Source organism: Equus asinus, chromosome 2, assembly GCF_041296235.1.
Source record: "Equus asinus isolate D_3611 breed Donkey chromosome 2, EquAss-T2T_v2, whole genome shotgun sequence".
Lineage (NCBI taxonomy): Eukaryota > Metazoa > Chordata > Mammalia > Perissodactyla > Equidae > Equus > Equus asinus.
This window is the reverse complement of record NC_091791.1, coordinates 164,865,950-164,889,763: the sequence shown is the minus strand read 5'-3', so window position 1 is coordinate 164,889,763 and position 23,814 is coordinate 164,865,950. Positions and strand designations below refer to the sequence as shown.

The following is a 23,814-nucleotide window of genomic DNA, read 5'->3' as shown; positions in this document are numbered from 1 at the left end:
GAAAGGTAGAGGAAAAAATTGTCCTCCCCCACATTAGTATTTTAAGGGACACGTTAGTATTTACAGAAACTCTGGAGCACTTCAAATCCCCACTGAAGTCAAACATTCCTTGAATAATAGGTAATCTTGTGCTGATAGACTAGACGAAGGTTGTCTCAGAGTACACTCTGTAAATCCAACTACTCTCTAGTTCTTTGGGTGAAGAGGGAGACTAAAAGGGAAGGAATTCTCGGTACCTGGGTTTAGAAGACTTGAGAGATGACTGAGAAAAAATAAGGTGGACGTCATGTGCTGAAACATCCAGAACCCTTCCTAACAAGTTTGTGTTATCTACTGAAGACTTAAATCAAGTAGTGACTCAATGAATGTAGAGAGAGGCAGGAGTAGAAGCTACCAGGGCTAATGTGTGAAGGGGCAAGCTAAGAAAGAGATCCACAGCTTTTCAAGGCATCCTATTTTATCATAGAATATCAGGGAGTAATTTTTGGAATTATAAGAAACAACGCACATGAAAGTAGTTTTTTAAATGATAAAGTGTTATGCTGACATCAATTGTTGAAAATATTATCATAAGGTTGTTCTAGCCCAGTTATTTCCAGTGTCAACTAGTTAATCTAGTGTTTCTCAAGTAAGTGTGATATTTTACTTCAATGTGGAAAAAATTATTGTGAACCCAAAGCATACAACCATGAACCCTACCATGAACTAAGCCAAAACTTTTAAGGCCTCTCTTATATGAGGCCAATTAGGAAGCAACCTAAACTAAACTGTGAGAACAGCATCCCTTTATATCTGCAGAAATGAGCAGCCATTGGGGTAAGTTAACCATTGTTTCTGGAAGCTGCTTATTGGGTCTGCCTCCTATATGTCTGCCTACCAGCTTTTGTAGCAGAAGCTGTTTGGGTTGTGGCTTCTGATTTGAGCTCATAAGGAGATATTATCCTTAGAATACAAATTTAAAATCATTTGCTAATCATATTCTTTCTTTAAACCTTTTCCTTGATTTTAACTCTTTTCTATTAATTCCTTGATATTTCTTTTTGTTAACCACTATTGAATTCTTCAGTTTTTTGGTACAACTGTTTCTCAAAACCATAATAGTAACAAGCTTCCTTATGCATATGATGATAATGTCTCAGGGTGTCTTAACCTGGGATCCCTGGGCTTCCAAGGACTCTATGGATGGAATTCGTAGGGTCCATGAACTGGTACAGGGAAAAAAATTACATCTTTGTTTTCATTAACCTACAACTTAAATTTAGCAATTCTTTCATGCACAAATGTAGAAAATAATAGAAATCACAGATACTTTCATAATAATTTATAGTTGTAGCAAATATCTCGAAATATTTTACATGGATAACTACATCAAAATTAAAGTAGCAATTAGACTTCCATTTAGATCTTATTATTTAATGCATTCATAAACTTGTATATTACTATATCACAAACTTTAAACCTTCAATTTGATTTCCTTTATAATCCAATTATTTTGTGCATTTAATCATATTCTGAGAACAATTATTACTGTTCTCTTCTTCTAAATTGTCATTATTATTCTCAATCATCCTTTAGCTTCAGCAGAATGCCAAAGCAGTGCATGACATCACAAAGTTTAGTATTTCCTCCCTAGAGGATGGCAGAGGAAAACAATGGAAGAAATGGGATTTCTGAATAATTTGCACCACTTACCTGGAAATTCTCAAATGAAAAGGAAATAAGATTCTTTGTTCTTAAGCTCCTGTAGTATTTTCACAACTTAGCCTTTCCCTAACTAACCCATTTGGATTGCCTAGATGGTTTTGATAAATATTATCTTTTATTATTAATAACGTTATAATTCAAATCTGCCTTAACTATTTAAACCAGAGAGAAAGGGAATATAAGTATTTCAAAGAAAAAATAAGACAAAGCATTAGTTATTTTTAATATGCTTTGGATGAGTTTCTGAAGTCCCAGTAAAGCCATATTTAGGCAGAAATACATATGTATCCTCATAACTCTCTAACTCCCAAGTCCAGTTCTAATGATCATCTTACTTACTCTCGCTCTCTTTCTCTCAGTGAGGTCCAACGCTTTGGAGGAAGTTAAGGAAAGGACATGACCATAGACTTTCTCTGGAAGTTGGATGTCAAGAGAAGCCCAGAATGATCATGTATAATTATAATATCACCAGGCAACCAAACATAAGGAATACCTAAGAGTACAAGTTTCAGTTATGCTGTCTGCATCATGATAGGAATGATGGGTGGTAAAAATAAAAATTCAATTGAGTAAATTTTAAAGATCTTATTGGCTTTATTCAATCATTCATGAATCCTTTCTGCCAATAAAAGTCTTTCATTTTGTACAGCTCCTGGGATCTCCTATCTATTTGCTAAATTGGCTGCTGCCCGATTCATGATTTGTTGAATAAAGCTATCCTTGCTGTTTTGTGTTAGTCTCAGCCTACTGATAGTCATGCTATAAGTTAGAAATGTCTGGGGGCATTCACCTGGGCCCCTACTACTTGTGGGGTGCCCCCATAGACATTTCCTCAACCAGAGCCAATGTTGGACTGGCCTTTGTGGTTTTCATTGTGATTGCAAGATGCACCTCAGCAACAACCATCAGGGAACTTTGAAAAAACAAGGCTTATTATCCATATGTCCTTAGAGTGTACACGGACTGCCCAGGGCCACCCACCAAAGTGTAGGAGGAAGAGTGTGGACTTGGGGCTCCGCCTTTATTGGGTTCAAGGGTGCAGTGCCTGGGTTTCGACGGTTCATTCTTTGTTGGTGAATTTAAAACACGAGAGTAAGAATTAAAGTGCAGGAAAGAAAAAGCAAAGTCACTCAAATGGTCAATTGTCTAGGTTACCCTGGACTAAAAGGGGAACTTCATGGCTGGAGAGGCCTGGACCTTTATCTAGTGTGTGGCTGGCAATGTGTTTATTTGAGGTGGACGCCTTTGAAATGGATGCCTTGGCAATCAAAATCTTAATGTAAGCACTTCTGTTACAATCAAAAAAGCTAACTGCCAAGGAATTACACTATACTTGCAACAGTTATTTATTTATTTTTAATGATAGCCATCTTAACAGGTGAGAGGTCATATCTCATTGTGGTTTTGGTTTGCGTTTCCCTGACTGCTAATAATTTTGAATGGATAATGAAAGTGTGGTATATACATGTAATGGAATGTTATTCAGCCATTAAAAAGAAGGAAATCATGCTATCTGTGACAACATGAATGGACCTGGAGGACATTATGCCAAGTAAAATAAGCCAGACAGAGAATGACAAATACTGTAATTTCACTTATCTGTGTAATCCTAAATAATCAGATTCATAGAAGTAGAATATAATGGTGGTAAGCAGGGGCTGGAGGGAGTGGGAAATGGGGAGATGTTGGTCAAGGGGTACAAAGTTTCAGTTCTGCAACTAGGTTCTGGAGATCTAATGTATAACATAGTGACTACAGGCATGTTAAAACAAGACAATAGGCCCCAAATAGAGTTGCTTATGCTAAGCACCACATCACCAAGCAGCAACTTAATTACAGTTTCAGCTCTCCCAGAAATGGAATCTTAAACCAGTTAATCAGGAATACCCTGATCAGCACTAGTTAGGTAATCAACCTGATAGACCCCTGTCATCCCCTAAAGGAAAGTGACATTGCCATAACCAACCCACCTTTTTGCATAGTATAACTTTCTTGTTTCTGCTCCCTTCTGCCTATAAAAGTCTTTCATTTTGTACATCTTCTTGAAGCTCCTCTCTATCTGCTAGACTGGATGCTGCCTGATACATGAACCATTGAATAAGGCCAGTAAGATCTTAAAAATTTACTCAGTGGGATTTTGTTTTTTAACAGGTAGCAATACAGTCTTGGATACTTGAAATTTGCTAATGGGGTAAATCCTAAGTGTTCTCATCACACACTCAAAAGGGTAACCACGGGAGGTGATAGTTATGTTAATTAGCTTGTTAATTAGTGATCATTTTACAATGTATATGTATACTAAATCAAGTTATACACTTTAAATACAAAGTATATATCTGCTGTAAACGAAATGTTTCCAGTTTAGTCCTTTCACACACACTTTCCTTCTTTAGCAGCTAGTGTCTTCCTACATTGTTCCCCAATTCGTTTCTAAATATTCAAAGGGAGAAGGGAGGGTGTAAGAATTATCTTTGAGAGGAATCATTGCCTCTGGAGTAAATAAGACAAAATTTTCTGTGTCGTGTCCATCGATCTGATGGGTGTTAGTCTTGGACCAGACTTTATGAGGATATTAAGGAGTGTGCATGTTTGTAAACTAGAGAAGAATTGAAAGAGGATAGGAGAAAAAGAAATAATCCCCCACACAAGAAGCTCAGCACAGTCTTCTCAGATACCTGCAATTTAAGGCCTTTATTACAAGGAAAACATGAAAAATCTTTCATTTGGGAAGAGTGAATGATTCTTAATGATCTAGTACATTTTTAATACTCTGACTTACTAGGGTGATTCAATAATTTGTGAAGAGAAAAAGAAAATTCCTTGTATCATTTCTTGATCTTACTAGATCCAAACACAATGAAGTTGCCAAAGTATAGAGATATCATTTTGCAAGTACATATTTCCAAATTTTTAACGCTTCCCCCAACAGCTGACTTTTGGGAATAACAACAAAAAAAGATACTTTCAAAACACTTCTTGTGATGAAGTGGAAAAAACTCTGGATTAGTAGCCAGTTAAACAAGATTTTTCTCTCAGTATTTCCATCACTTTATGGTCTTCAGCAGATCCCTTAACTTCAGCCTCCTATATATGACAACAGCAGCAGCAGCATTACAGGGTACAGTGGCATTAAAATGAGACAATTTAGATGAAAGCAGTTTGAAATGCTATGTAAATACAGATAATGGCTAAATTCCAAAGGATAGGATCTGAGAGAGCTAAGTTAACCAGTATTATTGGTTATTACAGAGAAGCCCAGATTTATTACAGGTTTATGTCTCCATTTCTCTTTGATCTTATTTAACAGAATGGGTATATAGAGAAAAAGAATAAGAAATAAGCAGAGGAGACGGAGCCTGGACAGCTCAAATGCACCACTCATTGCTATTCAAGGAGTAAGTTAGAGGTCAACCGCTGGGCCATAACCTCTGCAAGGTGGTATCTATCTATCAAAGTGCACAGGTACCTCCGGGTTACCCTCGCAGGCAACGACAACACGTCTAGTGCTGGTCATGGCCCGATATCTGCAGTTGGGGGCCCTGGAACTTCCTGTCTCCCTGCAGTCTGTGACCTTCACTACACCCTCATGGCAGTTCATCTTGCCGTTCTTGCACTGGATACTGGTGGTGCTGCAGATACTACGAATGTTCCAGATGTCTTCATGGATGAAGGTGTTGAAGCGCTTGCACTGGTAGGAAGTCATCTTCCGTCTTTGCATCATCAAGTTGCAGTAGGCATCACTGCCAACTGTCACCTCAGGGTCAACGTGTTGCCGCAGGAATCGTTGGTACATGCGATCCTGGCCGTAGGAGGGCTGTATCAGCACCAGCCCCAGCATGGTCAGCAGCAAGAGCAGAAGCAATGACAAGGTCCTCTGGAGAGCCATTGTTACCTCAGAGGTGCCTAGGGAGAAACCAAGGGGCAGGAGAAAGGACGGTAAGAACTGGGCACTGGAGAGAGGTGTTGAGAATAGCAAGCTGCTATTTCCTTAGTTCTGTAGTCTCCTTTTTCCTCCTTCTTATATGTACCGTCTCCTCACTCTTTGCTTACACCTTTTCCCACTCTTGCTTGCCCAAGAGTGAATAGTTTGCAAACATGGTCTTCTCTGAAAGCAAGAGCCTTTCTCTTTTCTAGAGAAGTTGCTGTAGCCAATGACACAGGGCAGGTGACTGTCCAGGTGTATATGGCCTATATGGTCAGGGTTTGAAAAGAGAGAAGATCTTTAAATGAAACTGGAGCTGTCTGTCTCTTGAGATAATTCTCAAGTCGTATGATCTCTGGAGAATGTTTGCTTCTCTGGAGACTCAGATTCCCAAGAGTTTGGATAGACTGAGGATATGTCAAAGAAAGTTTAGGAATTGACTTTAATTCCTTACATCTGGGAATTAAGGAAGGCAGTACAAAAAGGATAGAGTAACATTCAGGTTTAGCCTTTTCTCTTATGTGGCTATTCTAAAGGCATTAAAATCAAGTCCTTTTGGAAATCTTGTAAATCCTATTTAAAAAAGAACCAAAAACAGAGGACCCAATACAGTGCTTTGAAGATAGTAATTAGTGGTTGAATGAGGCAATAAATGAAATAAGCAGGCTAATGAACAAACGAAATGAAATGGGTATAGAGAGTGAAGGTGTTCCTGAGGCTTGTGGAATTGACTGATGAGAAAAGCTAAGAAACATTTAAAAAATAAATCTAAACAGCACAATCTCCACAACAGAAGACTTGCACTCTGTCTTTTTTCTTAGCTGTTTCTGTGCACAACATAAAAAACTAGGCCCTGGTGATATATTCCTTTGTCAGGCATCTATCCTTGATGCTCTGCCTGTCTTGTCAATGGCTGTTGGTAGTTGTCTGTCTTCTCTAGTTGCGGGAGTATTGTGTTGGCACCTCTTGGCAGTAGAAAATAAATATATGTTTAATAGAATTAAAATACAAACAACACCACCTCCAGAGCAAGAACAAAGAAAGCATTGCTGTGCTTTGAGAGACTTTGAGAACATTGCTTTTGTTATCTGAAGAAAGGAATCCAGGCCTATCTGCTAAAATATGTTCTCTTTCCACATCCTCTGCTGCCTCTCTCATCCTTCTCCCCACATATCCAGGGTATTAAAGACGTCTATGCTCAGAGTTGCTTCTCTAGCATCAGAGTTTAATCAGGGGTGGAAGAGAGTGGGAGTGGAGGTGGGGGTCACTCATCAACACTAACTAGCCAGATGCTGCCATCTGGCCGTCACTCCTGGGATTGACAGGAACTCATGGACTGTGAACCCACTTGACTCTTGCGGTGAGGCAGGGCTGACTCAGAGCAAAGAAAAATCATCTCTGATTGAACAGGAAGTGAGCAACCCAAAGTAGCAAGCACAATTTTTTGAGAGTCGGACAGACCCATATCTACATGTGCAGTCCAAGGGCTGGCCCCAGCTGAACTCCTGGTTTGAGGTATACGAGTACTACTGTCCGGTGTTTTCAAAGATGCTGTTTGATAATACTCTCTGAGTGACTGAAATGGCTCATGAGGGACCTGCAATTTGTCCCACCTAAAGCCCATCGTTTAGTTGGTAACAATGACCAGTATCAAAAATAACTTCTTTTAAATGCCACCTCCTACATCACAGCCACCTTTTGCCTGCACACAGAAAGATACAAAGCTCTATGTCATATTCCTGTGACTGCAGCTGTAGATACAAGATAGGGAGTTAGGAAGAGAGGGAAGTGTAGGGGTTATGGGAAGAAGGGTGCCAGGGAGAAATGATGCTTGATTCACTCCTCAGCCAAGACTAATGGATGCACCTTGTGAAGGTACACTTAGCACTTAGGTGACAGCTTCATTGCAACGATGTACTCTGGGTTGTTTTTCCCAAATCTAATCTTGTGTCTCTCATCTTGTACAGTTCTATCTACTTTTTCACATCCTGCTTCCTTGTGACCAAGAATGTGGTTTAGTAAGATAAGTGGCTACAGAGAAGACTTAAACTATTCACGCAGAGCAAATCCATGACCTCAGCCACACTAACCAACTGATTTAACAAGACATGGAAAAATATTTGCAAAAAGAAAAGTCCAATGTGACATCAATGGGTGCATCTCAAGTCTGCAGCTACAACAGAAAATGAAATGATTCTTTAATCATCCTAACATACTTTTTGTTCAGATCTTGCCCCGAAGGCTTTCTCCATTGCACCACATTCACTCTCAATAAGAACTTCATATGATGACCCCGAAGACCTAGCTCTGACACACTAGCTGTGTGACCGTGGGGAAATTACTTAACCTCTCTCAGCGTATTTCCTATAAGTAAAATGAGCATAACAATACCTACCTCTTAGGGATGTTAGGAAGAATAAATGATAAAATCAATGTAAAGTGCTGATCATAATGCTGAACCCACAATAAGTGTTCAGTAAATGTTGGCAATGATCATTTTTACAATTTTCACTTTTCTTGGTTTCCTTTGCTTCCCTCAATCTGATAAAATAATGAATGGCTACATTGAATTGCATATATTATCAATCCTTCTTTTATTTGTAGAGTATCTGTATTCCCAAGAAGTTAGAAGGCTGTTTTTAAGCTGAAATATCTCAGCTACTAGGATTTATCCTGTGTCCCTAAAGAAAGTTTTTCTCTCCAATTGCATGGAATTTTCTTCCTTCCATTTCACCACTTTTCAAAGGACTTGACATTTTGGGGGTTTTTCTTCTCTTTTCCTTGCAAAGTCAACAAAGTGCAGCTGACCAGTACTTCAATTCCTCAAATGATTTGCTTGAGATAAAATGTCTTGTCTGTGACTTGACAATTCACTCTAAATAGCTTTTGGTTGTGAGAGAACAAGAGACGCGAAACAAACAGTACTGGATTGGCTACCCAGCTGCTAGCTCTGTCAGCAGGTCGGGAAGCACCACTACTCCACGGCTATATGGTTTCTTAGGAAGTAGTCATTTGCCCTAATGCTAGAGCAGGGTGTGCAATGATAATGCTCTAAGCAGGTGTTTGGAGAAGACATGAGTTTTCACAGCTATGGCGACACCAATATAGTAATGGTCCAGGCTTTGACCTTCCCCATCAAGACTTTGAGTGGGACAATGATCTGTATGGAAGTCACTTTGCCTCATGTCAGGGAGATAGTACCAGTTGGAGAACCTGAGAAAGGGTCCAAATATTATACAAAAAACTGAAACTTTCTCACTTCCTAAGGGGTTTTGAGATTTTATGAGAAGGCAAATTTTCCAAGAAGAGAGGTTTGGAAAACTCCTCTCCTCACCTTCTTAGGAAATGACAGTGCTTTCAATTTTGAAATAGATTAACTCAAGGCGGACAGATTCACGTCCTGAGTGTGCGCCAGTAAGCTACTCCTCCTTCCCTTCCTCCAGAAATTGGAATACTTTCAGTAAGGCTGGGCTCTCCCAGGTGGCACCTGGACACTGGTCTATAACCTAGGTACTGGGGAACCAGAGATTTTGGCCCATTTCAGGGTAATGAAGGCAGCAGGAGAGGCCACCATCAGGAATGCTGTGACTACTACTGTCATATATTCACAAGATGGCAAAACTAGTGATTTATAACTGTAATTTTTAACTACTTTCTACATAAAATATCCAGGCATCTGTTGATGTGAATTAGGTAACAAGAAGTTAACCACTGAACCTGTGGATTGATTAGTATATTTTACAAAGAGAGTGTCTGTTAACCTAAGTTTATGTTTACTTGAAAATAAACCCAGTTGAAGAAGAATGAAGGATAAGCTTGGAATCTATGACTTCCCTAAAACCTCACGGTTGCCAGACACCAGTTGATAAGGTAAAAAATTAGAGAGAATAATGTAAAGTAATCAAATTTTTTGATCTTTATATAAAATAACCATGAGAATATCCTGGGAGCATCCCATTTAAAACAACATCAAAATTACCTCTTGCTTAAGACAAGAGGTGGCCACCATGAATGGATTTTGGTACTCACGTAGGATTACATGTGTGTGCATGTGTGTGTGTGAGAGGGAGAGACAGAGAGTGAAAGTCGAATGAATCTGTTGGTATTAAGTTCTAAACTCTTCTCCTTAAGGTTTAACATTTGTAAAAGTAATATTGGCTTATTATTTGACAGCAAAAATAATTTTCGCCTCCTGAAAATTCTTCTCAGTGGCCATGAGCCCTGGAGTTTTGCCAGCTGTCTCTGTAAGATGAATTTAACCTTCACAGAAAGGTGAAGTCCCCCTCCCTGCTGACTGATAAGGACTTGACTGATAAAGAAAAAGGCATTTCTATCCCATCCAATCTTCCCAGGAGACAGCTGAGTAGAGAAAATGGGGAAAGATCAATAGGCCAAGAATCAGTGAGAAGACTTTGATTCTTACTAATTTCAGAGACATTTTTATTTGTTAAACACACTGTAAAACAGACAACAAAAGATCCAGGCTGCTCATTTTCTGGGCCCCTGGCAATGAATGTTGCCACCACTGTTCTGGGGTGTGGAAGGGAAACGGAAGGGAAGGAGAGCGGATCCAGCTCTGGGCAGTGGCCTGCAGGTTATGGACGGAAAAAGGACTCGTCAAAGTGGACAGGCAAGCCATTTTCACAGGCAATGACAATGCTTCTGAACCCTGGTGTGGCTCTGTATCGGCATGGAGGCCAGGGGGACCCTCCTGCATGCTTGCAAGTGGTGACCTGGAAACGAGTCTTGCTTATTCTTAAAGTTTCTCCGTAAGGGTTTCCATTCTTATTTCCACAGATGGCCTTGATGCTGCTCTTGCTACCATGAATAAAAGTGTTGGTGTCTTTGCAGGGTGTGGTCAGGTGTCGTCTCACCATCATGCTTTCACAGTATCTGTCATTCCGGCCCCTTGGATTGGCATCATAGTGCTTGGTCAGGAACTGTCTGTACCTGGAATCATCCTGAGCCAGGGATGGTGGGGTCAGACCCAGACCCAGCACGAAGACCAACAACAGGGGGCACAGGCTCATCGCCATCTCTTCCAATAAAGGCTCCTGCCAAGGGCAAAAGGAGGCGAGGTAGGGGCACAGAACAGCATTGCCAAATGAGGCTGAAAGGACAGGGACTTTTCTCTCTGACAGGGCATCACAAATCAGGTATCTTCAGTCACCTAAGTATATCTTTTCTTTTCCCTTCCCATTTATCTCATACCTCTTGTCAGTCCATTCCTTTGGAAAGTCTGTTTAAAAGTTACCTGAACACAACTTCTAGCCTCAACCATTCTTTCCTATCCCTTAAGGATCACTGAGTATTTACCTATCAGTCATAGCGTTACAAAATCCACTCACATTCTTTAATTCACTTATTAATTAATTTAATAGCAAACATTACATAAGCCCCTTCTGGGTGCCAGGCACCGTGCTAGGTCCTGGAACACCAAGACCATTAAGACACAGCAAATACCTCCCTCAAAGAGGCTGTAGCATCCATGGGGAAGAGGTGGGAGCTCTAATTTACTGAGGTGAGAGTAGGATAGGAGGTGAGAGCTATAAAGAAGAGGGACTTTTAGGGAACCCTGAGCCCAGGGAGGGGTCAATCAGAGGACTGTTGAAGACAGGATTGCAGGTACTCAAGCCAACTAGGCAGCTGGCTGTGAGGAGAGCAGTTTCACCCTGAGGTGAAGGGAGGCAGACTTTCTTCCCCAAGAAGTAGGTGGTTCACGGCCAAAGGTGCAATTAGGATGTACTATTTAGAAAGAACAGGGAGAAGCATGAAAGAATCCATGTAATTCTTGGACGTGGGTCTGGGGTCAACTCTTACAGAGAACTGGAGGAAGAAGAATTCAAGCTTGTTCTTAGGAGCTTCTCGAATTGGGAACAATCTGGATTATTCTAAGAGAACATTTTCTAATTCTCCCTGAAGATGTACATAGATTGTCACACAACAGGAAAATGATGTTACTACGTGGTTAAAAAAACCAACTCCCCTTAGATCTTTTCATCAAATCAAAGACCTTAAAGTTTTCTGTAATGGCTTCTTAACATCTTTCTCAAAGAAGAAGAAGAAAGAGAAGAAGAACAGGATGGCTGCCATGATCTCTCAAGATCTGTCAATCTGAAACTGTAGAACTCACACATCCCAGGGATGGGTGTCACAGATACTCAGACACATCTATAAGGTAAATACGGCACTTCTTCCTGGAGCGTGATTTTTAACTCAAAGCTAGATAATCAAAAATAGAATTAAATAAGTACAGATTACAACAAAATAGAAAACAAATTTCTCATAAACTTTTAAGATTTTATTTCTTATAAAATTTGAAGACTTGGGAATTGAAATATATTTGGCGTTTGCAGCAGGCAGTTTCTAACTATATCTTTAGTTCTTTGGAGAAAATTTTAAAGAACATGCAGAGCCTTTAAAACTCACCATAGTCCTACCCCACATTATATCAAATATATATGAATGCCCCTACATCTAACAATAAAAATGACTTTTCACTGGAAACTTGATGTTGATTTTTGTAATTTTGTTTTTCAAATTATTTATCTATGAGTAATTCATTTAATTCATGATTGTCTATGATTTCTTGGCAATGATGGCACATACTGAGAAATTCCCAGAACGGGAGAAAAGTTTGATCTTCAAATTATTCTCAAATGTAATATAATTCTTACGAATCCTAAATTTAAAAATAAATGATATATTTTCATAGACATTAAATTAATTATTATTAATTTTTTATTTTGTGCTTTTCTTGTGTGTAAGTCAATAAACATTATTTTCATATCAAATGTTTTTGCAGCCCTTAAAGAGGTCACGGGTCCCAGTACAAAGCCTATAGTGTTGCTAACAGACCCCAGCATCTGATGGTGAATCTAGAAAGACAAGGGAATCCAGGGTTCTGCTGGTTGCATGGAAAGGCATGTGACACAGTGAGCAAAGGGAGGGCTCCTTCTCATCGGCATTTGGCATTGATCCACCTCATCTGTCTCATAACTGTAGACAAATTTGGTGCACTGCTGAAGAATACCAAATTATACATTAAGAAATTTTTTGGTCATTCCACAAAACTGAAATAAATAGTAGCTGAAAAGGTTTCCATTAAGCACAGAGAGTATAATTTGTAATAGAATCAAGCAAAAGTGTGTTCTTGGGAGTTTAGCAAGAACGTGGAACATGATAGCCGAGGGGAGAGCTACTCCTAAAAGAATGACAAGCATTCCTACATGGCCGCTGCTCCCACACAGCTGCTGGGCTGCCGTGCTACCCATTTGCCAAGCTCTTTACATTCACATTGTGCTTTTCAGTCTCCTGGATGTATTTTCTTTCTAGTTTTTTTGGAAAACTTCATCAAAGTTTTATTGATTTGCAATCAATTAAATCTGTTGCTCTGCAATGGGCAAATATTGCCTTCTAATGTCAAAGGCAACTGTAGAATCACAGGCTCTCAAGATCCGAAGGGACCTTAGAGGTCACACAGTCAACACCTCTCTTCCAAACAAGGCCAGAATCCCAGAGTCCAAAACCTACGAAAGAGAACCAGAGCTGGCGGTACCCAAAGGAGTCATTAGGTGGCAGTGGTGGATAGGAAAGTTGCCAATGTCTCCCAAGTCACAGGAAAGACAACTGGTCCTTTGTAGGACATCCCAGGTGCTGTATACCTGGTGGGGACATTGCTGTTTACAGAAGGGAGTGTGAGCTGGCAGGTCTGTCTAGAGTCTCTGTCCAAATACTCTATGCTTTAGATATAAAGACCAAGGACACCTCACTAGATACAAGTGTCAAAGCAAAGTCATAGAGCTCAGGAGCTGCCCACAAGGATATCACAAAATAAAGATTTCCCTGTTAGTTTTCACGGATGTCATTTCCAAGACATCATCCATGTGATGTTGGGTAAACAATTACCTGTTTACTTGTCAGTATCTCCTACAGGTGTATAATCTATAGGAAGGCAGAGCCCATATTATTCACCTTTAATCACAGTGCCTGCCTCAGGGTGGACCTTCAATAATTACTTTTTAATGACTGATTCCATTTTCCTCTCCAAGCCTAAATTTGTTCATCTATAAAAAGAGAGATTTGTTAGCTCTAAAAGTCTGAGATTCCATGGTTCTCATTAAGCATGGGAGAGCCTTTTCTACTTTCACTGGCAAAAGTCCAGTGACCATGGAATTGCAGAGACAAATCTGTGTAAGTTTAGTTGGTGGCACAGGGCACCAGCTGGAAGAAATAGATGATAGTATGACCTGCAGCCCAGTCTCACTGAGGTGTGCCATCTCTTAAGGCTCAGCATATAAGCCAAGCCCATAGACCACCTCTAGTGAAGGTAAACCACCTGACACCACATAGGAGCTTCACATCCTAAAAAGCCACTTGCTCATTGGAGGTTGAAGGCCCTCACGTACCAGTCTGGAAAGATAAGGGAGTATCTTTGTTTCCGATTTGCAGAATTTGCACATTCATTCCGTAACAACTCAGATAAGGCTGCTCAGGCTTTTTATAATCTTGACTCATTAAGATATCCAGAAAAAAAATCCCAGCAAGCACCTACCATGGCCATCGGTGTCTAACATCTGCTCCCCCACTCACAACTTCCTCGCTCATATATTCAATACAAAATTTCCCCCAAAGAGAGGTAAAGTGGAATTGGGAGACAATAAGTAAGAGACAGATTATTTGTGGGGCAGAAGTAACTCTGCCTAGGCCAAGGTGCAGGGCCTCATATCTGGGGTCAATCTCATTCACACATATCCTTCTACATCCAAGCACATAACTGTCAGTCAGCTTACTGTCAGTGGAATTTGTCTCAACTGTTCTTTAGACTATCTATCCTCTGTCTCAAACCAATCCCTTAGTCTTCACAAAAATTAATATTCTCTTCTTCTTCCCCCAGGCATTCAAAAGATCCATCAAACTTTATGCACTGGGGAGTTAACTTGACAGTTGATGATGAGCACCTATGGGTACAATTACAACCTAGTTTCACATTTTTTTTATTTTAAGATTAGCACCTGCACTAACATCTGTTGCCAATCTTTTTTTTTTTCTTCTCCTCAAAGTCCCCCAGTACATAGCTGTATATTCTAGTTGTAGGTCCTTCTGGTTGTGCTATGTGGGATGCTGCCACAGCGTGGCCTGATGAGTGATGCCATGTCCGTGCCCAGAATCTGAATCAGTGAAACCCTGGGCCGCCAAAGCAGAGCGCGCGAACTTAACCACTCGGCCATGGGGCCGGCCCCGCTTCACATTTTTATATGTTCTAGGGCTATATCCCCCAAAGTGACAGCATGACACTCAATGCATCTTCCTCCCTTCATCTCCCTTCCTTCTTTCTGGTAGACTGGAAGTACCTTCTTCTGATCTTGGGATGTGTTCCACTTTACTTTCAAAGAGCATGCAAAACTTTCTTAAGGAAAGAAATTTGTAGGGAAGGTTACAAGAAAACAGACCAAAAAGCATACTTTCTGTTCCTTTCCTTGTCAAGCCACATATAATGCCTGCATCCAGGGGGTTCCAGATGCCCTTCAGCAAATGGCTTCCCCAGGTCTTTGGGGATTTTATCACAATTTAGGAATCCCTCCTAAACCTCCCAGTCTCTCTAATTTCCCTTCGTCCACATATAGGCCATCCCCAAAGAAATCTGTTTTCATTTTAAACTTTGGAATCTGATTCATTTACTTCTTAATTCATGATCTTGGGCCCAGAGGCTTTAAAAGGGAGAAATGGTTTCTTTTAAATGGATCGATGGCTAGAAGTAGCATATAGATAAACAAATAGAACAACAGATTACCCAGGCAGAAGAATCTTACAAAATCTGGAAGTTTCCCTCCAACAGAAGATTGGTTCCAGCTGTTTGTTCCTGTAGGTGGGTTCCAGCTCTGTGAACCTGGACGCCTCTCTCGGTTCTGATTATATAGTGATCAGATGAACAGGGTGGGGAGACTAGATCTAAAGATCCCCAATCCTGGCAGAGGCATGAAAACCAAGGACACTACCTTAGATAAACGACGAGAGTCATTCACCTCTTCCCTGGACATGACTGGGTCAAATATTAACCCACCTGAATGGATTACAGATTTGTTCTGGGAGGCAAAGTTTGATAAACATGACCTTTTGTCCCAAAGCTGCCTTCTTCTGATGTCTGTCGTTCTTACTCTTGCCCATGACAGGATCTGAGGTTTCATTGTTCACATGCAATGATCTGCATCCAGCAGACGTCATTTCTGATATTGTGGGCCAACTCCAAGAACTGCCTTGGAAGAAGCCTGCAGAGTAAGATGTGGTCTCCCAGCAGGGTGCTGTTCCACTGTACTTTCTATTTACCCACGTAATTTGGTTTGATGAAAGGATGCTAAGTAGGTTATTCCATAGATTTCACAGAACTAGGAAAGCGCTTCCGGAGAAGGTTATGTGACAGCTATGGGTACACTGCCCTTGACCTCCACCTCCCAGCTACTAACTCTCAGAAATATCCTCGCCATATATCCTACGCTTCTCCTTCTTTTCATCCTTACCTATCCCTAAGACACCAACTCTGAGCACTCAATCTTCTGTTCCTTGTAACACAGTTGAAAAATCGATTATCTCCGCTATCAATGAAACACTGATATTGAGTCTAATCACAAAGTGGATTCATCACTTGCAAAGAAACAGTGGGCCAAATGTCACCAGGATCACTTATAGATCATATAGTTTCAAATATCAGGCAGCAGCAGGATGCTAACTGTTTCGCAGACCCCCAGCAACCACCTACACTGGTGTTGGATCTTAGACAGTGTTATCTTTTAAAAAAATCCTCCTGGGCCAGCCTAGTGGCACAGCGGTTAAGTTCGCACATTCTGCTTCAGGTGCCCAGGGTTTGCCAGTTTGAATCCTGGCTGCAGACCTACGCACCGCTTGTCAAGCCATGCTGTGGCAGGTGTCCCACATATGAAGTAGAGGAAGATGGGCAGGGATGTTAGCTCAGGGCCAGTCTTCCTCAACAAAAAGAGGAGGATTGGCAGCAGATGTTAGCTCAGGGCTAATCTTCCCCCCCCCCCCCCGCCAAAAAATCCTCTACCCTCTGTTGTCATCCACCCACCTCCAAGTTTTCAGTCTGCCTTTTTGTACTTGAAAGGTGTCAACTAAAGACAGGCTGCCTGCCCATAAAAAAACTGCCCTTGAAATCATCATCAGCGTTATAATGAAGGTCTCACATACATGATTACATTTAACAACCATCACCAGGACTATCTGAGGTATTATTATGTAAGTCAGTTTTCCTATGAGGAAGCTCCAAGGTCAAACAGCAGATGAATGGTGCAGCCAGACTTCAAACTCCTTACCTGCAGGGAGAGAATCTTCTCATCTTCCCAGACTCAGCTCAAGCAATGCCTTCTCTGAGCCCTGAATGACCCTCTTCAATCCTACTCCATCCCAGGAGGAGTTGCCCACTCCTTTCTTTATGGATTTACTGTATCCAGTACACATCTCCACTGAGGCAAGCATGGAGCAGGGGTCCCAAGTTGATAGCCTAAGCTGCATTGACTGTAGACTTCAGATGTGTCCCGATGTGTCTGAAAAGCTGATGAGTCAGCCCCAGTGAAGCTTATTTGTGTGAGCCTGTGATGATCCTGGCAAAGGACTCATCCCAAGAGAAGAACATGATGAGAGGCAGGAAAAAGATGAAAAGCTGTGGAGCAATGTCGGTCAAGGAGTATGATGTGCGTCATTCACATCCCCTTCTGACCCAGCTTCCTAGGGCCTAGGGAGAGGCCACCACAATAAAAACTTGAAGAAAAATAAAGGTTGTTTTGGGAAATATCTCTAAGATTCAAAAAGTACACAGCAAGCTGGTGTAAAGAAGTTCACTACATGGTTGACAGGGGTGGCACAGGAGGTGGGACAGGAGACGAAGTGCCTTCCCCCACTTGAGGATCCTGTTGGGACAAATTTGAGGCAAGTCTGAACAGGAGCTAGAGCATCAAATCAACCATTTGCTCTGCCAAAAAGGAAGAGGACGCTGCATGTGGGTAACTTCAGACATTCTGTCATAGATCTCACCCAGGGAGCTGTACCAAGAAAGAAGTAAATTGCAGCCTCATCCTGTAGGTTGAAAAGGTGAGTTTGCAAGCATGTGGGAACTTCAGGAATGCTCTGAGAAGAACGTGAGGTGATCTGGAGTTCTTATAACATGAGTGGGATGGATGTGGTTTTACTTCAGGTTAGTATAACCGGGGAAACGGGCTGTTAACCATCACTCCTTTGATGGTTAACTGATCTCATCATCTCTCCATTAGATGGAACCCTTTGAGAAAAGAATTATCTTATTCATCTCTACATTCTTAGTATCTGAAACAGTGGCTGACTCCTAGGCTCCAAGTTATTATTTTTTTGTGTGTGTGTGAGGAAGACTAGCCCTGAGGGAAAATCTATGTCAATCTTCCTTTATATTGTGTGTGGGTCACTGCCACAGTAGGGCTTGATGAGTGGTGTAAGTCCATGCCCAGATCTGAACCAATGAACCCAGGCTGCTGAAGTGGAGCACGCCAGACTTAACCACTATGCCAGGGGGCCGGCCCCACCCAAGTTCTTTTTGTTATCCCTCATTGCTTCTGGGAACGCACCATCTGATCTTACTCTGGAGATCCCAACCATGCAAACTCTCCTCGCTTCTGTGAAAGATGACTGAGTAGAAAATGGAGCCAGAACAGCCATTTCAGAGGAACTGCCTTGCATGTCTTATTTCATCTTCCAAACGACCAAACTGCCAACATGCCAAGAAGTCAGTAAGGACAGGAATATCCTTTCTGTAAGAACTGATGGAACTGGACTTTGCTGATGATCAAATTGCTAACCAATCAATGAATTACAAGTCTAGCCTTTTGCCTGATGACTTCCTCTCAAGCCAATCTATGAAACACAAACCTAGCCTTCCCTCATCTAGCATCAATGAACTCTTCCTAAATACAACTCATCCCATCCTCCCTTTTTCTTATGAAAACCCTAAGCCCCTCTGCTGTAATTGGGACATTATTTGGGTTTCTGTCTGACTCTGTGCTCCTCGAATTGCAATTCTTTGATCCCAAATAAACACTTTGCCTCTTAAACTGGTTTCTGTTTCTGTAGGTTGACACTTCTCCTAAGGCTTACAAACGCAAGTGGGTTGGGTAACAGTTACCAAACAAGGCAGGCCTGATTCCCAGGTAGGAGCAGGAAGGCTTCTAAGGTTCCCAGGAAAGCTCTGCTTCTAGCTTACCGACAAATTCTGAAAGCCCACTGATGTACCTTTATTTTGTAGAAACTGGTCCCCATTCCAACGCAAAAAATCCCTAGGAGGGTTAAGTCTTTAAGCAGCTGTCAATGAGCTATACATCCGTGGGCATGTATTTTAGAGCTTATTTTAAGAACAGTTTTTGGTAACTGGAAGGGCCTGAGGGTTTAAGGAGGAAGAAAAGTGGGCAGCCTGGAGAACCTGCAAAAGGACGCACTTCACATGCTTTTCAGCTGTGTTGGGGCACAGTCCTGCCCGAGCTTCACTTTTTTCCCCACATCCTGTTCCCCTTTTCCTGCATCTCCAACTAAATCCTGAGCTACAAGGAAAAAAGTGTCACGGGTAGTGAGAAAAGGAACAAGTAAACTGCCACAAACAGCCTTTCCCTCAGCACCTGGTACCTCAGGGTTACTGAAGTCTCTGGAAAGGCAGGGATAGGTATGCCTCTGACCAGCATATTTGTTCTGCCAAACACCAAAGTTCAAAGTCCTTTAGTTGCAAAGAGAATTAAGGGGACATGGGGCCCATAGAGTAGGGCCTCTACTGGGATCTAAGGGATGCCCAAATGCTCACTTTCCTTTTGTGGGCAAACACGCTATTTTAAATTAATCACACATCACTTTTTAAACAGACACTTAAAAAGTGAGTTCTAAAAAGTTACCAACCAGTCCTTTGGTAGGGAGAACAGCTGCCAGGCCCACTGCAACACTCCTTTTGCCTCAGCAGTCCTGGATGACGGAAGCAGCATTCAACTCCCACAGTTTATGGGGATCAAGATGACTTGATCACCATGACCCTTCTCTGATAAACTGCCTAAAAGCAGAGATAAGGTACTCCACTCCAACATCACATACACACACACGCAGAGTCCCACGGCCTGAAACACAGTTCAAGCACCAACCCACACAAACAGATCAGCCTCTGATTTGGGAGTTACGCAGTGGTGCTGAGGAGCAGCCTCCAGTCTCTGGACATAGCCAGGTCCCTTCTCTGCCTCTGGGATCTCACCTGACCACCTTTGGAGATTTTACAACTGGCCCACACAGTTAACAATGCAAAAAGTCAGGTAGGTGAACAGTGAATGGTTGCTTTGGTTCTAATTGTTTTTCTTTTCAGTTTGGCACAACGAGGTTATGATGAAACAGAAAATAAGGTTTGGGGGAAAGAAAGTTTTACTCGTTCATTAAAATGCATCTAAGCGCTTACTCATTTGTGTTTCAAAATACAACAAGGATTTATAGTCTATGATTAACGAACATCGTATCTTTGTGGGTAATTTTAGTACATGTGAAGCAATTACCAATTGAAAAAAAGTACTCATATGTTTACAAAAAATGTTCTGATAGCCTGAACGTGAAGGTCATTCCCCTTCTCCTGAAATGTTTTTCTATCTCTTCTTCAAGCCAATAGTCTCCCTGCACACAGACATAGAAAGCATGAGTTCTTCTAGGGCTCTCCTGCTGGTGTACTTTTCCCTTTTATACTGAGGGCATATGTTTAATTCTGTCCTTAAGACTAATTATAAAATTAGGTGATGGAGGGAAGTGACTAATCTCTAAACTCCTTTATAACCTAACACTTTTTAGGTCTATAAACATGAAACTTATTTAGTATCAGAAGTAATGGTTAAAAGAGGATGAAGCTCACGTGAAAAGAAGGATCATGCCTCCACCTCCGGGGTGGGGACACTACTGATTCAGGGAGAATGGGGCAAAGTCCTGCTGACATGCCTATATTGCCAAACAAAGATGAAAATTAAACATTCACCTTTCAACAGATTCTGGGCTTTGTGCCCATTCTCGCTTTCCTAGGTATTTCAAGGTGTTCTTCTGAGAATAACTATTTACAGAGATTGCTCTTTGCTCAAATACAGATGAAATTAAAACTCCTAAAGAGGGGTTTCACTGGCCTGCTTTGATCCACTTTCTTATCCACCTATTTTAATTTATGAATCACACTGGCAAATGTTTCCAACAATAACGACAAATCTCTTACCTTTGCCTGCTTATAACCTGACATCTGCTCTTCCAACAATAGCCAGAGACATTCCTCTTTTCTGGAATGGTTTTTTCCATCCTCTCTGCCAAACTATAGTTCTTCTCCACATTACTGGAGTACCTTTTATATAAGAGTCATATTGCTAACACCCTGACACCTCACGCAGTCATAGAATGAGATGGACTTCAGGGACCATCGGTCAACCCCTCATTTTACAGATGAGCAACAGAGAAAGAGAAAGAGAAAGAGAATATGTCTTGCCCAAGGAACAGCTAGCATTCCTGGGATCAGACTCTTTCCAACTCACCACATAGCTTTTGCATTCCATACTAGTAATTTCCAGAAAATCAAAGCTAATTTTAAAGGTGCCAATGAAACTTGCTGTTTAAAGGAAACCTACATTGAATATTTCCATACATTCCAAAAATATTTTACTCTCCCTTTTATCTGTAAAAGAGTTGCTTGAAATAGAGTGTCTGTAACAAAATTATCCTTCTGCACTAACTAACTAGCTAGTAACTGTATAGTTAAATAGCTCTTTGAATACCTGAGGCTGCTTCTGGGAGGTTGGCCATGTGCTGCTCAGATAATTATGTCACTTGGGTTTCTAGTTATTACATTTATGCCTCGATTGTAAGGTTCTTAACGACACAGAGGGAGGGTCTTGGCTCATTTGAGATTTCCGTAGTCCCCAGAACGGGGCTGAAAGTGTTTCTACTGTCCTTCCTAAAGAAAGATGTTCTGTTTTGCCTTTGTGTTGTTACCATTTGACGTCTTGTCTCAAAGGAAGAAAGCTGAGGATCCCAACGCTCCAGTAAGAAAGCTTAGAGAAGAGGCTGTTGGCACAGTGTCTCCAAGAATTTCATAACACTGGCTGAGGGTGGGTGAAGGGCGAGCAGACAGAAGAGAGTAAACAGGAAACGAAAGCACCAGGCCCCAAATGTTGGTTACGCTGGCACAAACTGGACAAGGCCTGCTACATAAATCTGGAGATGGACCAGGGTACCAAGCAAAGAATCCTTAGTTTTGAGCAAGCGCAGGCCTCGTCGGATCTCCCTTAGGTTCGCCAATTCTGTGGTCCCCCGTGAAGCCCACGTTCCAAGCAATGGGCATTCACGCTGCCATCGCTGCTCAGGTGCGGAAAGTAAACACGGGATGGAGATGTAGAATCGCTAACTCGTACTATTATTGGACTTTTACCTTCCTTCCCATTCCTCAACTCCTCCAGATTTGTCCCACAAAAGCCTCTCGGAGGAGCCCACCCTGCCTGTACTACGAAGGGACTCCCCCAGCCAAAACACTCTTGATAAAGCCACCGACAGGGAGGAGGAGGAGGAGCAGGAGTGTGAACCCACCTCGGCCTCGGAACAAGGCTGGAGAACCGGGCAGGACAGTGGAAAGAAAGTTATTGTTTCTTACCGGCTTCTTCCTCCCTTATAGGATGATGGGGAGCTGGTAGAAAACGCGAAGATGTGCTTTTGAATCTTGCTTTGGATCCTGCGTGGGGTCAGCGTGCGTGTGCGTGTACAAGGACGGGAGAGGGGTGCAGCGAGAAGATAAGGGTGGGCGTGCCAGCCTCTGTGTAGTTGGGACCTCGCCGGCTTTCCCCGAGGAGGCCCCCTCCGCCTGGACCCGCCTCTGGAGCTGGCGCCACAGCAGCCCCCGCCCAAGGCGCGGCGGGCGGGTCCCTGCCTGGGCTGGGAGCGAACCTGGAAATCCCAGCGCGACGCGCAGCGGCTGCGAGGGCACCGCCTCGGGGGACAGCCGACTACGGGACACCGGCCCCTGTTCCCAGGAGTGAGGCAGCCCCTGCGAGGCGTCCGCTGGCAGACTGCAGGGTGCCGGGCAGTTTCATTCTGCACAGGTCGTCAGCCCCATCTGCCACATGTTCACTCAGTGCACCTCTCTTGCAGAAGAGTTAGGAACTCGACAAAGTTTGTATAGAACTAAACTTTTTCTAGTAGTAGTTCCCAAAGGAGGAGAAAAAATAAAAACCCAGGGGAAAAAGAGAAAACAACCCTCTCTTTCGGGCTCGTCCGGGATTTGAACCCGGGACCTCTCGCACCCAAAGCGAGAATCATACCCCTAGACCAACGAGCCACGGAGGAACCGGTCTGCCTACGTTTCTTCTGAACTTCAGTTTCCCGTCACCAACTGGCCGCCAAGCTGGGGGGGAATTTTGTTCCCTTTTGTGACATTTACCTTTTGCCTTGTTTAGTTCTTCCTCCCGTCTTCATTAAGTCTCAAGTCTGACTCGCTTATTCTTTCCGATCCACGTCCTGGACCCCTCCAGATACCAAGTGGGGTGAGCGGAGGCATCTTTTCAGTCTTCAGGCCACATGACTGAGTTCCACCCAGCCCCGCCGGGCCGGGTCTAGCCTCGAGCTCGAGCCTAGAGAGAGCCTGGAGGGAACTGAGTTGGAGCCCGGGGGCTCGAGCGGAGCTCGGCTGGAAGGTCCTGAGCCCCAGAACAGACGCGCGAGGCGTGTACCCGTCGGGCTGCTGCCACCTCGCGCGAGCATAAAATCCTTGGGGCAGGACTGGTGGGCATCAAAATACGGGAGCTGGAGTCGGTTGGAGGCGAACCAGTCTGGCGCGTGTTCGGATAGTCCAGACCTCTCTCAGTTTCCCGGAATGAGAATCAAGTTCTCCATCTCCCACCCTTTGCTTAAACTGTTTCCTTGGTCTTGAATTCGCTCTCCCAGTCTCATCCCAACTCACGTCAAATGCAATTCCTCTTTCCTGCTCCGGCTCAGAATCTTTTTTTGTGGAACTATGAAAATGTATGACTAGCTAAATATAATTAAAACTGTCTCGTAAGGGCCTCCACCTGAATGAATGTGTATGGAGTTAGGGCGGACACTCGGGCTGAAGGTCACAGGAGGTTTGTTTCGCAAATCAGAGCCACGCAGGCTGCAGGGTAAACATATATATA

General features: G+C 42.5%; 2 protein-coding genes and 1 non-coding gene across 7 annotated transcripts; all 3 read right to left on the bottom strand.

Moving 5' to 3' along the window:
• Nucleotides 1-4,376: 4,376 nt before the first annotated feature.
• LOC106833279 (ribonuclease 4) lies at nt 4,377-23,219 on the bottom strand. Of its 5 annotated transcripts, none has more exons than XM_044765254.2 (2): nt 23,082-23,219; nt 4,377-5,607 (listed from the first exon to the last, which is right to left on the bottom strand). In XM_044765254.2, exon 2 carries the CDS (start codon nt 5,588-5,590, stop codon nt 5,147-5,149), a length of 444 nt encoding a protein of 147 aa, XP_044621189.1. In that variant the 5' UTR covers nt 5,591-5,607; nt 23,082-23,219; the 3' UTR covers nt 4,377-5,146. The 5 variants fall into 5 exon arrangements, with proteins under 5 accessions (XP_044621189.1, XP_014699962.2, XP_014699963.2 ...); XM_014844476.3 differs by lacking the exon at nt 23,082-23,219 and adding an exon at nt 22,299-22,437; XM_014844477.3 differs by lacking the exon at nt 23,082-23,219 and adding an exon at nt 15,439-15,576.
• On the bottom strand, nt 10,090-10,662 carry ANG (angiogenin). The gene has a single exon (XM_070503946.1). It carries the CDS (start codon nt 10,660-10,662, stop codon nt 10,222-10,224), a length of 441 nt encoding a protein of 146 aa, XP_070360047.1. The 3' UTR covers nt 10,090-10,221.
• Nucleotides 22,908-22,979, bottom strand: TRNAP-UGG (transfer RNA proline (anticodon UGG)). Its single transcript has one exon. It is a non-coding gene; the product is annotated as a tRNA-Pro (tRNA).
• Nucleotides 23,220-23,814: the final 595 nt, after the last annotated feature.